The sequence below is a fragment of the Corvus kubaryi genome, unplaced genomic scaffold (assembly GCF_017639235.1).
Source record: "Corvus kubaryi isolate FWS band 111438036 unplaced genomic scaffold, C.kubaryi_AGA036_p1.0 37385, whole genome shotgun sequence".
Lineage (NCBI taxonomy): Eukaryota > Metazoa > Chordata > Aves > Passeriformes > Corvidae > Corvus > Corvus kubaryi.
In genome coordinates, this window is record NW_024581127.1 from 15,116,427 (window position 1) to 15,129,918 (window position 13,492).

The 13,492-nt window shown below is 35.1% G+C and overlaps 1 protein-coding gene across 5 annotated transcripts in view; it reads left to right on the forward strand.

Moving 5' to 3' along the window:
- The window catches only part of VPS13B (vacuolar protein sorting 13 homolog B), a 437,572-nt gene that overhangs the window by 274,387 nt on the left and 149,693 nt on the right, over positions 1-13,492 (forward strand). For all 5 annotated transcript variants that reach the window (XM_042036377.1, XM_042036379.1, XM_042036375.1 and 2 more), the window contains exon 31: positions 8,888-9,091. In XM_042036377.1, the coding sequence (XP_041892311.1) occupies positions 8,888-9,091 (204 nt within the window). The remainder of the gene's footprint in view (positions 1-8,887; positions 9,092-13,492) is intronic.

The following is a 13,492-nucleotide window of genomic DNA, read 5'->3' on the forward strand; positions in this document are numbered from 1 at the left end:
GTAGTCTTCATGGTCAATATTGTGAGTACACAGGGATATTTTGAGCAGATTTGCATCTTTTTTGTTTCTCTCTTCACCCCTCTTCAAATGCATATTTAGAAGTAAAAGTCCCCTTCAATATATTTTGTTAGGCATAGATTCATACTGACTTAGGAGGTGCCATTAACAATAGTCTAGTGGGGTTTTAAGGAGGAAAAAACACTGGCTTTGACATGACAGGTAATGTATTCCATAATTAATATGAAGTGAATTTTTATATCAGGAAAGTTTTCAAGGGATATTGAAATAGACAAAGTAGTGCCAGTACTTCAGGAAAGAAGAATTAAAGGAAGGTTAGTTTTAATACTGTGTTATTGACGTATTTTATAGTATCATATACAGTATTTCAAAAATAGTTTCAGCTTGCCATTATGAATATGGTGATTCTATAAGAAGAAGAAGAAAATACAAGTGGCATCTTGAGAAACTAATGCAATCAGCGTCAAAGATAAATGTGAATTGACTTGGAAAGTTAAATATTCATGTTTTAGAATAGTTTCTTGTATTATCCATGTTATAAACATTATCTGCTGCAATAGACACATGCTGAAGGTATGCATTAATATACATTGTTTAATGTAAAGGAAAAGCTGGTAATTATTTATTTATAATGTTCTTTTCTGCTTCAGATACAATTTGATTGATGTCCAGGTATGAGTTTGATATACTGACACAGCAGCAAAAAGGAACCTTGTCCCATGTCAGCTTATGAAACACACTGAGGACAGGCCTTCCAGCCAGTTCCTTTATACCAGGTTGTACCACACCACTTAGAGAAATTCCATGCATCAAATATGAAGGCCTGTGTTCAGTGAAACAGGTATTTCCAGGTGAATTTATAGAACATCTGGAAAAACTGAGGTATTGTATCATTTAATTAGATTAATAATTAAACCAAGTAAAATGCAGGCTGAAAACAGTGGGAAAATCACAAGATTATTTATCTTAGTCATGTGGTAAAGCAAGTAGACACAAAATATTTAAAAGATTGAAATGAAAGATCCTTTGACTGCCGAACAGCATTAAGTTTTGAGATAAAAATATTTCTACCATAAAACAAAAGCATAAAAGTCTTTGGGTTATATTGTATTTTGGCTTTTTTGCTAGTCCCCTCCCCAGACTTCCACTATTTAGAGAAACTCTATTCCGCTTGGTTTTTTTTAAAAACATTTGGCATCCAAAAATATCATACAGACCTTCCATTGGAATTGTGCATACTTATCATTTATACAGTCTGTCAAGTGTATATTTATACAGTGCTCCCCGAATTTGGGTGAATGCTTCAAAAGTATAAAGAGATTTCTCAAACTGTCTAAACATTAAACAGTATAAAAATGAAAAACTGATTTTTACGAGTTCAGACTTGCTCATGCTGTTATTTTTGCCGAGGAATTTAAACAGTAAAATTACAGAAGTAATTAAACAGATGACATCTAAATGCACAGCTGCAAAGTTCAGCTTTCTTTCATTTTACACGTTTTTTGAGAGAGGCTAAAATTACTTCATTGTTTACTAATACCATACCTTATTGTTATAGGGTATTCATACTGTGTTCCAGAAGCAACTCTAGAAGATAAGTGCACTACAGAAGTTCTTCAGCTTCTTTGCAGGCAATTACTGTACCACAGCCCTTGTAACAAGGGACTACTTTTATATGTCTGGTCACCTCACAGGATATGTAGAGCATTTCCTGCCCTTGGGACTAAGAAAGGAAGCAGAGGGCCAAAATGTTTCATGTGTGAGCTACTGTAATTCCTTTCATGTGTTTAGTAGCTTTTATATGATCAATGCACTGCTACCAGTCCTGACCTTGGTGTGGCCCAGTTCAGTAAAATCTGACCTTCCTAAATGGATAGCAAATGGAATTATAGTAGCACCCACCTGGCACCACCACTGTAATTAATAAGCACAAGGGGGTGTTGATTATTTTTTTTTCTCTGAATAGCTACCTACTGGGTTTCAAAATAAAAATATTTAAGTAGTCACATAAATAGAATAAATAAATAGTATATCATTTAAAATCACAGTTGTTAATTTTTATCCGTATTTTATATCTTTGCATTTTCAGAATACTCTCAAAATGTTTTCTATGCAATTAATTATATTCACAAAATTATTATGGCTTTATGCCCAGAGTATAAATTAGTAGACTGTTCAAGAGGTGGCTTTTGTTGTTTACAGATACACAGTAAGCAAGTTTAGAGAGAACAGGAATGAAATCTGCCTCTCCTATTTTCCTTTGGCATGTTCTATCCTTGCAAAGGGGGAAGCATGTCCTGCAGGCCCATGGCAGGCCAGCCAAAAGTGTCTGTCTAGTCCCAAACATTCTTGTGCACAACATAAGGAGACTCTGCTCTCCTGCACGTCCATGCATCCAGTTAGACTTGTCACCTCGAGTTCTAACTGAGAGTGTTTTCTGTTCCTTCTGAGAGAGTGTCAACCACATATGCAAAATAGGCACAAACCATTGCATTCCATTCACTAGATTTCTTCTTCTATGTTCAAAACCAAATCTCTCTTCTCTTGCATTATGATAGCTCAATGAATGTCAGTCCTTTTATAAAATGGTTTGGGATTAAATAAATACCTGTATGACTCAGTAGTTGTGGTTGATGAAACTAGTCACGTAGAGGACACACAGTAGTTAGCAAAATGTGATTGTAATTTTACAGTTTTTCATCTCTGAGCAATTTCTTTCAGAACTGAGGGCTTTTTTCTGTGTTGTCTGTTTTTAAGAAAAAGCTTACAAAGTAATTGTAAGGGAAGACCTGTCTGTTTCAGCTTGGCAAGAAAAGGCTGTGTTGAAAAATATTAGTAAAGAAAATAGTATATTTGGATATTTTAGATAAAGTTTGATTATTACTATCATTATTTTCTGTAGAAGAGTTATTGCTGCACAACTAGAAAAGTCTAGAATCAGAGAAGAGCTAACTGTATTTCTAACTATCCCATCTACATGTCTCAAAGTGACTATTTAATAACTAGCTTGGAACTTTTTAAGGGAAACACTTGCAGGTAGAGTACTGTGATGGCTTTGTTGAAGATCCTGAATACCTTCTCTTAATGTCATTCTCTGTCAGCAACCATGATTGTCATAGTAGTAGATTCTGTACTGTGCTTGAAGTATCTAGAAGCTGAGAGTGAATTCAAATAGCAGAATTCAAACCCTTTTCAAGGCTGAATTTTCTAAACATGTATCTAACACATCCTTATTCCAGACTGACACAAAGGAGACTAAAAGACATGTTAACAACAATCTACTAAAATCTTACTGCTCTTTTATTTGTTTAACTGTTCTAGATGATAATGCATCCAGGGTTTTTTTTTTCACCAGGCACTTCAGCATTAATGTATTGAATCATGTTTTAGGACATGCTAATCCATAATTGAATCATCTTTCTTTTTTTTTCTTTTGTGATGTAAAAGTACTAAATTCCCATATGCATATCCTTGTGTTACCTAATGATCTTTATAGCTATTTATTGTCTTGTCCTCTTCTTTAGCTTTTTTAATACCTATACCAGTTCCTCTCCTCTCAGTGATACTTCTCTCTGTAGGTATACAGAGCAAAAAACAGACCAGTGCCCAAGAGATAGAAGTCACACATTTATCCAACATTAATTTGAAAAAGAGGAAAGTTACTTGTTACACTTGCATTTGTGCATCCCTGTATCAATTGTTTGAAGCAGTCGGGTGCAATCAGAAGAAAATTTTGCATATGTTTCAGTCACTGGTCTTTTTTTTGTCAACATACTAACTGTACAAGTAATCTACCTCTCGGCTGATTTATGTCTTTGTACGAAAATCATGAACACTATAAATCATTATAAAGTTAGAACTGATGAGTATTGTTGACCACAAAACATATTTAGTTATAATGCAATTAATAACTTTTTCCTTTGTATTAGTGATGCAATGTACTTGTCCGCTATGTAAATGTTAAGAAGTCTTCAGTCATTTTTATTTTGCTCATAGAGCTATCGCTGATGTTTTCTTTTTACAAGAGTCCTATACATATTATGAAGATTAACCACTCTGAATTATAGGACATCTGCCATGTATTTTCTTCCGTAGATAATGTTGGTGTATCTGGCTGTGCAGAACACAACACAAGGGCTAATCAGACAGAATGCAGTTTTCATTGTTAAAGAGATTCATGTAATCAGTAGTATCACTTGCTAATCAGAAAAGCATTAAGCAATTTACTTTACTTGTTTTTACTTTTTTACAAACTTTACTCAGTTTATATTTTCATTTAATAAAAATTTGCACGTACCCAATCCAGAGTGTCTTGCCAGCAAATATGGAGATGGGACAGTAGTTGAGTTATTTGGAGGCTGAGCTGGAGAGGGGAGAAGGGGCAGCTGCCAACAAAGCCATTCATATGTAGCATAATTCCTGGAGAAAAGAGGCAGGAACAGTGAGAATTGGTGTTTACTGCTGATGGCATTTGAAAGCCTGCTATACTGATCCAGACTAAGATAAAGGTTTCCAACATCCTGGCAGTCATAAAACACTTTCAGTTACACCACAAGTAAGTGTCCCTATGGACAGATGGCAGGGTGGGGAAGCAAAGCGGGGGTTACCCTTGTCCCGGAAGACATGCGTATCACTCAGTATGGCAGAATATGTACCCAGGATCATGTGAGGACCTTCTCTTCTTGCCTAAGATGTCTCCTCCTCTCTTCTTGCAACATCAGAATGTTCTTATCTGCTGCTTTTCTTTAATTTCAGCTTCGGTGATCAGGTTCCATAATTATTCCTCTTGCCCAGTACTGTGCTCTCCTTTTCTTTCTGCTTAACTTCTCATTCTTCTTTCCATCTTCCTCACAAATAAGTGTTTTTAATATCTCCAAATTTAGGCACATCCAGGACTTCCATCATGAGAAGTCATGCTACAGGATTTTTTTATTCTAGTACTAAGATCATGATGTATATCATGATATATGATGTTGGAGCAGTTCTGTTTCTCTCCCAAGGGCTCAAGTGTTAACCTGTCTGTGATAAAAACACATCTATTTGGTATAATTAAAAAAACCCAAAGCTGTAGTTGCCTTTCTTTGAAAAGCTGATTACTGTCTGAGGTTTTACTTAGAGAAGCTTAGCATTCTCAAAGGCCAGTGTTGTTGTCATAGATTGTCTCGGTTTAACACATTTTTGTTCTGTGCCCTTCTTAACATCTATAGCATGTCATTCCAGATGGAGTCCATTGTGTCCCTAAGAAACACTCGCTTCAATTTCCTTGTTTGGTACAATACATTCAATAGCTTTTCAAGGAGGAAGCTTTATTAAATTGAATTGGGGAAAAGGCAGTTAAGGTGCATTAGGTCAGTGATAAATACTGCTGTGATTTCTACAGTATTCAGTCACATCTCATGCATTGATGAGGAGCTTTCAGACTAGATTTAGCCTGGGACTTCAGAAGCTTAAGCAGAAGAGGAAGGGGTCCTTTTACATGTGTGCCACAGGTTTTACCCCTGTGAAATAGAGAGTATATATTCATCCAAGATTACTGTCTGTTTCCTTTTTAAGTTAGGATGGGAAGTATCTTTAACCACCAGAAAAAAACCTTTAATAATTGAAATTTGGGTAGATAGGTTTGTCATCTCTCTGCTTGGAAGCAGAAATCAGTGCATACAGAGATCCAGTAAGTACTAATAAAAATTAGCTGTTTCATGTAAAGTCTGCAAATATTTCTTAATTAGTACATAATTTATAGTCTTTAACTGCCATTTTCCTGGCTTATGTAGGTTTTTGTAGGTCTGAGATGAGCTGTAAGTGAATAAATTTAACTTCTTTACAGTGGGTCTAAGAATTATGCTTATTCAGCAGCATGTAGTAACTGGTTCAACATGAATTGCTTCTTAAATAAACATACAAAAAACCTGACCCAGACTAAATCAATTTAAAAAAGGAAAAACTTCAAACCTGTGTTTCCTGTTACGTGCTTATGATCGTCTTCGGTTGCTTATGATCTTACTGTATTATTGACCAACTGTTGTATTCTACACCACCTGCCGAAAGGTTCAGATAAGATAGTGAAGTTGTTTTCAGAAGAGGGAAGCAATTAAAATCACAACCCCTACCGTACATTTCAGCTGATAAAACATCACTTATGCTGGAGATAGAGAAGTCATGAATTTGGCTTATGCTGTTTTCCTGAATTTATTTGCTGCAAGGATTTCAGAGACTGCAGAGCTCAAACAAAGCATGCGTGCTTAAGATTAGGCCAGTTTTGCTGTGGTTTAACATACTTTTATCCTTCTAGGAGGTATACAACTAATAAATTGGAGGATACTTAGGTAAATTTTTGACATGGAAGACCAGAAATGAGGGCTTATGTAAATGCCTGTGTGTAAATTGTTGAATGGGAAACTAGAAATGAGGGCTTATGTAAATGCCTGTATATATATTACTTGTTTGGGAAAAGGCTATATTTTGATCCTTGTATAAAAAGGGCATGATGTACTTTCTGAAAGCCATAATGAGCTTTGTCAAAACATCAAGGCATTAATTACGAACCTTTGTATTTTTCATGTATGTGCAAAATATGTGTTGCTTGAAATGGGTCAGCTATAGAAACACAGTTTGTTTGCTTGGATTTCAAAAGTATGTCTGAAGCATCAGAAGAAGAGTTTTGTATTACATATAGGAGATTGCTAATAGTAGGAACAAAATGCAAATGTGAACTTTTATATCAGCATGAAAATATTGAATTATTAGTCTGTAATATCCCAAAGTACATTAAAAAAAAGAAAAAGATACAGTGGACGAATGTTACACCAGCAAAGCAATACACTTGTACCTTGTGTTTAAATAACACCCTTGTATGTTTTGCTGCACCTGAAGATGTTTGCCAAAGAGTGATTTTGTTGTGGTTTATGTTTAAATAAGTAAATTTGTGAGGGTAAGAAAGCCATCGTCACAATGGGGAGTTTCAGATCAGCTCATACAGACACATTGTGCTCAAGGAATTTGGTTCACAAGATCTGAATGGGTCTAAGGAATATCTAGGTGAACCTATTGCACGTTATCAAGCTGCTCATAGAAGAAGAAATGAAAAATGCTCACTGTGAAGTACGAGAAAGAGCAGTCCATTATGCACGTGAAATTAATATCATATTCTGTTTTATATACATAAGCAGATTTCCTAAAATACGTAATTTGGTGCTTTATTTAAAGTAGTATTTCACAAAACATGTATTCCAGTATTTACTTGTACTAGACAAAGTATATAAATAGATATTGGATCATACAATAATCTACCGTGGTGGGTTTTTTTTTTTTTAAACTGCATTCATATTGACAAAATAATGCCTTTAAAAGAATAATAAAAGGCACAGTGGTTGTGGTTAGGTATGTGGAAAGTTGACAAACACATTCTTAAGTTTTAAGAAACCACATTTGATTTTGAAATACCACTACTGACATAATAGATTTTCAGTGTGTTTCTACTAAGCACTTAAGAAAGTTATAGGGACTACTGAACCACGCCATCACACTGCCTCACCAGAAGTGACTTGATCAAAATGGCTTTCCTGTCATCCACATGCCTCTGTGGGTACATATGATTAATTACTTAATTTTCTTAATTGCTAACATACTCCATTGGTGACAATGGCAGTGTATTAGCAGTTTCAACTGTATTTGGATTTAGGCAGCATTGGGATTGTACTTTGAAACAGATTGCATACTTGTAGGTTGCATACCTGTACTCTGAGTTTGCCGTTTGGGATGTGCTACTTTAATAGTTATTTATTTTTAGATAATTAGCATAAAATTAGCACAAATTGCAGAATTATTACTTTTTCTGGGAAGACAAGAGCTGTAAACTAAGTCATTCTGGCAAAAGACAACAACCTTGAACAGAACAGCAAATTGGATGTCACATATATGAAATCAGTCAATGGACTACAATTTGTGATCATAGATTGAAGGAAAAAAAAGTTAAGATCCCCTTGCTCCCTTATTTTGAAATACAGTGATAATATAATGGTGAATTCCTTTTATAATATCAAATGAGCAGTGCACAAAAGGCTGTATTGTTCCCAGTGTAGAAAGGGCAAGATAGTTTTTTTAGTATTTCTCAGTGCTTATTAGCAGAAGACAAATGGTAGTAGGAGACTCCTCTTACTGGTCAGTGGTAAAACTGAGTGGTCTCCCTGCTCATTTAATAACTCTTGAATGTTTTGTCGAAGTTGAGTCTGACTTTCCAAAACTCAGCTCAAGACTGAAATACTTTGTAAAGTTGAATGTAGTAGAATCCAGAAGAATCCACGAGGAATGTGGTTCACTCAAAAATGCTTTTTGCTCACTTGTCCGAAGAATTTTATTTAAAAAGCACTGTGCTGAAATACAGTGCTAAAAGGATTGAATTGTTTTTCCATCATCTTGGAATATTCTTTTTCATTTTTATTCTTGGATAAATTTGAACAGTGGAACAATTGTCTTACAATGAACTTCTTGGTTGTACCGATGTGTAGCTGTTCTTTGTGAGGACTTGAATGTGACATCCTTTATCCATTCAGTGATATGAATCAGTCCTACTTCCCCACACGGCTGCTCATATGGACTTGATTGGAAGTGCAATGAAGTCAATGCATTGATCTCATATCAACTTTGGTACATCTGGCTAAATTTAGGAATATATTCATTTGCAGATCTCCCATTGAATTCCATAGGAAAGAGGCAGATGGGTATTTTTGAAGATTTGAAATTAAAATAATGCTTAGTGTAGACAAAAAAGGCAAAATTGATACTTTCATTTTGTTAATTTGGATCTTAACAAATATCTGATTCGTCTGATTTTGACCTTTGGTGATTTCTTTTCCTTTTCTTGACATTACAGGAGAGCACTAAATCTAGGAATTCTTCGAGACCCTGGATCAGAGGTTGAAGACAGACAATATCAAATAGATCTTCAATCTATCAACATCGGTACTGCTTATTGGAATCAGTTGAAACCAGAGAAGGAAAGTGGAAAAGGAGGGGTTTTGACAGAGAGTGAGAGAAATTCTCAAAATCCAGCACTTGAATGGAACATGGCCAGTAGGTAGGGATTTTTTTTAAAACTTACTCTTCTCTGAAATTACACAGCACAAACACTACAGAGAGTATGCATGGTACACCTGAATTAAATAATTCAGTACTGGTTTTGCTTTAGCACATTTCCATAGAGTTTTGGATTACACATTTGAAATGCATATTACTGTTGTGGTTCCACTGTAGTTACTGTCTAGTTACTGTGGGCCTTTGCTTCCATTATAAGCTCTTCTCTGAGTGACTTACTGTCTGTCCATAAAAATAACTCCAGGGCTGAGACTTCAGCTTCTCAGTCTCTATAAGGAATGGGAGGTTCTGTTTTGTGGAGGGGTTTGGGTGTAGGGTGTGGTTTTTTTGTGGTGGTGTGTTTTTTTCTTTGTTTTTAAACTTCTTTTGTTTGTATTTTTACAGAGCTTGAGTAAAACCAGCTTAGACATTTCTAAATTAGAGAAGGATAAAGTAGAACATTTCCTATTGATTCTGAACTGGTTTTTGCACTTCTATAACTAAAACCAGATGAATTTTGAGAATGAGATATTTCAACTGAGTCTCCTTTATTGGATATTGTATATGTGCACACAAAGCCCCACCCTCTGGTTAAACACGGTTGAAAGACAAAGCATGCATACACTTGCCTGCTATTTTAAATTTTGAAGTTTTCAAATATAAAAGGGGGGGAGTTAATTGGTAATTTGTGAAGATTCGACATTCTTATTTTCGTTATAATGTACTTTTTTATACTTAAAAATTCATACAAGTTTAAAACTAAATTTTTACAGACTGTGTAGCAGTCAGATTTCACTTTTCAAACTGGCAGTAATAAGGTCTGATGGCCAAGAACAAGCTTTCAAAAGTAATTTTGTGTATTTAGAAGCATTTCTGCTAGGAGATACCTCTTTGCCTATACATTTAGCTATTTGTTTTCATTTAAAAGTCCTTTATATCTAATTCATGCGGAAACAATCTGATTTTTATGAAATGTGTGCATAATTTTATGGTTCCCAATACATGATTCCTATTTGCATTTAGGGATGAGTTCCTAAAAGTGTTGTAGAAAAACAGGCAGAATCATCCAGAAATAACTATTTTTTGCTTAATTTTCAGTAAAATGGGATGAGAGGAGTCATATTTTTCTGAAAGTAAGGCAAGTTGTAACAAAGTTGTTACATGAGAATGGCGCACAGACTGAGCTTTGTAAGTGATGTATTGATTCAGGGCCAAGAGGGCAGATAAGCTCACTCTGGAGGAGACCATGCAGGAAAAAGATGTGATCAATAATAAATTCCAGTTTATCCTTGAAAAATAGAGGCCAGGAAAAGCAGTTCTAACCAAAAGAAATAATAAAATGGCAAGTAGTCACAGGAGTACAGATAAAAATTTTAGCAGAGAAATAGACTCTGATCTTAATTTATAAGATCACATGGTTCCTTCCTGTCTTTTTAAAATTTATTTTTTTTAAACTCATATAATTCCATAGATGTTTTTTATTTTAAATTCTTAGCCTTAAAAATGTGTATGACTTTCTAGTTGGGCCTTGATATTGGACAAGTTCCCCATGAATTTCTTTGTCACAAAATTCCACATTCACTGGAATATCTTGAAAAATAAGATTATGTTAATATCCAAAGGACTTACAGCCAATTTGCAACTTAAACTAACACAGCAAAACCAGCCACTGAGAGATTGGCTTTCCTTTTCCTTTCCATTGGTGACTGAAATCCTACTGCCAGCACACGTTGAGTCTGAGCTTTATGGTTATAGGTTTAGATAGGAAATTTGGTAGGATTCCTGAAAAGCTAATAGGACAAGGAAAGCAGCTATTACAGACAATCTTGAGTTCTCTTTTTCTTTTTTTTTTCCCCCCCTGTAACTGCTTGGACATGCTTCCTCAGCAGACTTCCAAAATGAAGTTTTATTAGAATACAAATAAGTATATTTGGTTTAAAATTGCTTTTGAATGAATCTTGTACTTGGGTTTTAATTTAGATCAGTTTTAATTAAATACATTAGGTTTTCATTTCTGGTGTGCAATTACAGTATTTTAATTCCAGCTTGAATTTGTTTTCAAGAAAAATTATGAATGCTTTCGTATCCTTTTGGTTTTAAATTTTACACATTTACTAAAGGTTTTTTCAGGATCTTTCCATTTTTGCTTTTTAGTTGGCAGTCAGTTTTGCTGTATCTGGGTTTATTTTGTGACCTGTGGAAGTGATGTGCTGAGAACTGGAAGAACCTGCACTGAACTCTGCCATCCATGGCACTGTTTCCGGCATGCAGCAAGAGGGCGGCTGCAGGATGTTTTACAGGGTGCTTACTGTTTCCAGGGTTAAGTTTATCTTAATATTTACTGCAAATACCACAAAAGCTTTAGGCTTTAACCTAATAGTGATACCATTTTTTAAAATTCTTTGTTTCTTAGATGTGTTTAACCTGGGACATTATGAATTATTTTTGCTGAGTTATTTTAGGGTTAATTTCTTTGTTTGGTTTTAATATATTTCTGTTTGTTCTTACTCAGTGTTATGGTATATTAGGATCACTGGGTTTAAAGATATCTGTTTCCCTCATTTTTGTAATTCTTAAGTGCTATGTGGGGCAGTAGAGAATCTAACCTATATCCAGGTTTTTCATAGTTACTTTACAGAAAACTTCAACATCGATACTAGCCATTCCCTTTCCATTCCAATTTGTAAAAGCATTACTGGATTATTTCAAATCAAAATTGCAAAAATTTTGAAATAAATTATATTGTATTTTAATCTACAGTTGAAATTTGGCCTGGTTTAAAAAATTTGTGTGCCAGCCAAACCACTGTAAGTAGGAGATCTATGGATATCACACAAACAAGTATCTGAAGGCTTTTGACATAATTTATCATTTAAATGCTTTAGCAATCTTTACACTGAAAGTAAATCCTTCAGATTTTCCCATCACTTTTTCTAGTACTTAATATATTAAGGGGTTGCCTTTTTTTTTACCCCCAACCTTACATTGCAGTTTGGAAAACAAACCACCATATTCTAAGACTAAGCTGTTGAATACTTACAGGTGTTTAGTGTAAGATTCTTCAAGAAGGGCTATAGTGAAATGCTGGTGTGATGCCTCCTGTGTCTCTGCAGGTCACCCCAAGGAGACTGGGGGAACTGGAACACTCTGTTAGGGTGCATGCAGTCTTGCAGAAAAAACTGTCTAGATGCTATGCTGTACTGAGGATCCGGGATCATAACTCTTTCCATTATGAAATGTTTATACTTCACCATAGATGTTATAAAAAGCTCCCTAATGGTGTAATATATAAAAAGAATACTGGAAACAGTCAGACAGTTCTAATAAGGTTATGTACAAATGAAACCTGTCCACATTTATTCCCTTTACCAAACAGCATGTGGGGAACTGGGAGTACTTAACCAAAAGAAGTTTTCTTGATTGAAAACTGCTTTTTCAGCTTGCAGATCTCCTCCTCCCTCTCCCTCCACTCAATGGAAAAAACAACAGCCCTGAAGGAAATAAAGAAATATATCCTCTCTTGAGGCCTCGCCCCCATCCCTGTGCAGTCCTTCTACAGCTCCCAGCAGCAACTTCTGCTTCCTGAAGCCTGAATAAACTTTGTTTAAAAAAAAAAATAATTGTGCTTAAAAGCATTACTTCTCTGTGTGGTAATGAATTGAGTGTGGCAATATACTGCGTTACAGTTTTGTCCTTAGCATACCACCATCTGGAACAGCTCTCATGGAGTACATCAGGGAGCCAATGATCTGTTGTACAAAACTGAACCAAATACCACTGCAAGGATCCTCAGAAAGGTTTCCTGCAGATTTTTTCTTTGAATAGTTTTCATTTTCCTGCTTTTTGGAAAGTTCTTGGCAGCTTGCCAAGTTCTAATGAGACAGACCAGAAAAAAAATGATCTGTAGATCTTTGTGTAAGGAAGTAGGGGCATTCCCCTTTAATCTTTTGGAATAAAATGCAATGCATTTTTATTCAGTAATTTATTTTAGTTGCTGTCTTTTGTTGTACCTGAAGTTGTGCTTGTATTCGTACTGTACAAAGCCTTTCTCAATAAGATGGGGCGTTTTATTTTTTATAATCATCCACAACAAAGAAATGCTGCACAGCATTCTTCATAAGATAAAAAATAGCTTTCCTGAGGTCTTATAATATAGAAATAGTAATTCTTTACAACTAGGTGGTTTATACTTTTTCATTATCTAATTTTGGTTATTAGATGGTCCTCAGAATGTTGCTGTGCTATTTTACTGCCATGTGACATGTCTTTGCAACACCTCAGAGAGATGAAAGGATGTGAATTAGTCATTAGTAGTTAGATATCCTAATACATTCCTAACACATTTGTATATCAGGCATTAGCTGATTTAAACAGCTACATGGGAAGCCTGCAAGAGAAAAATCTT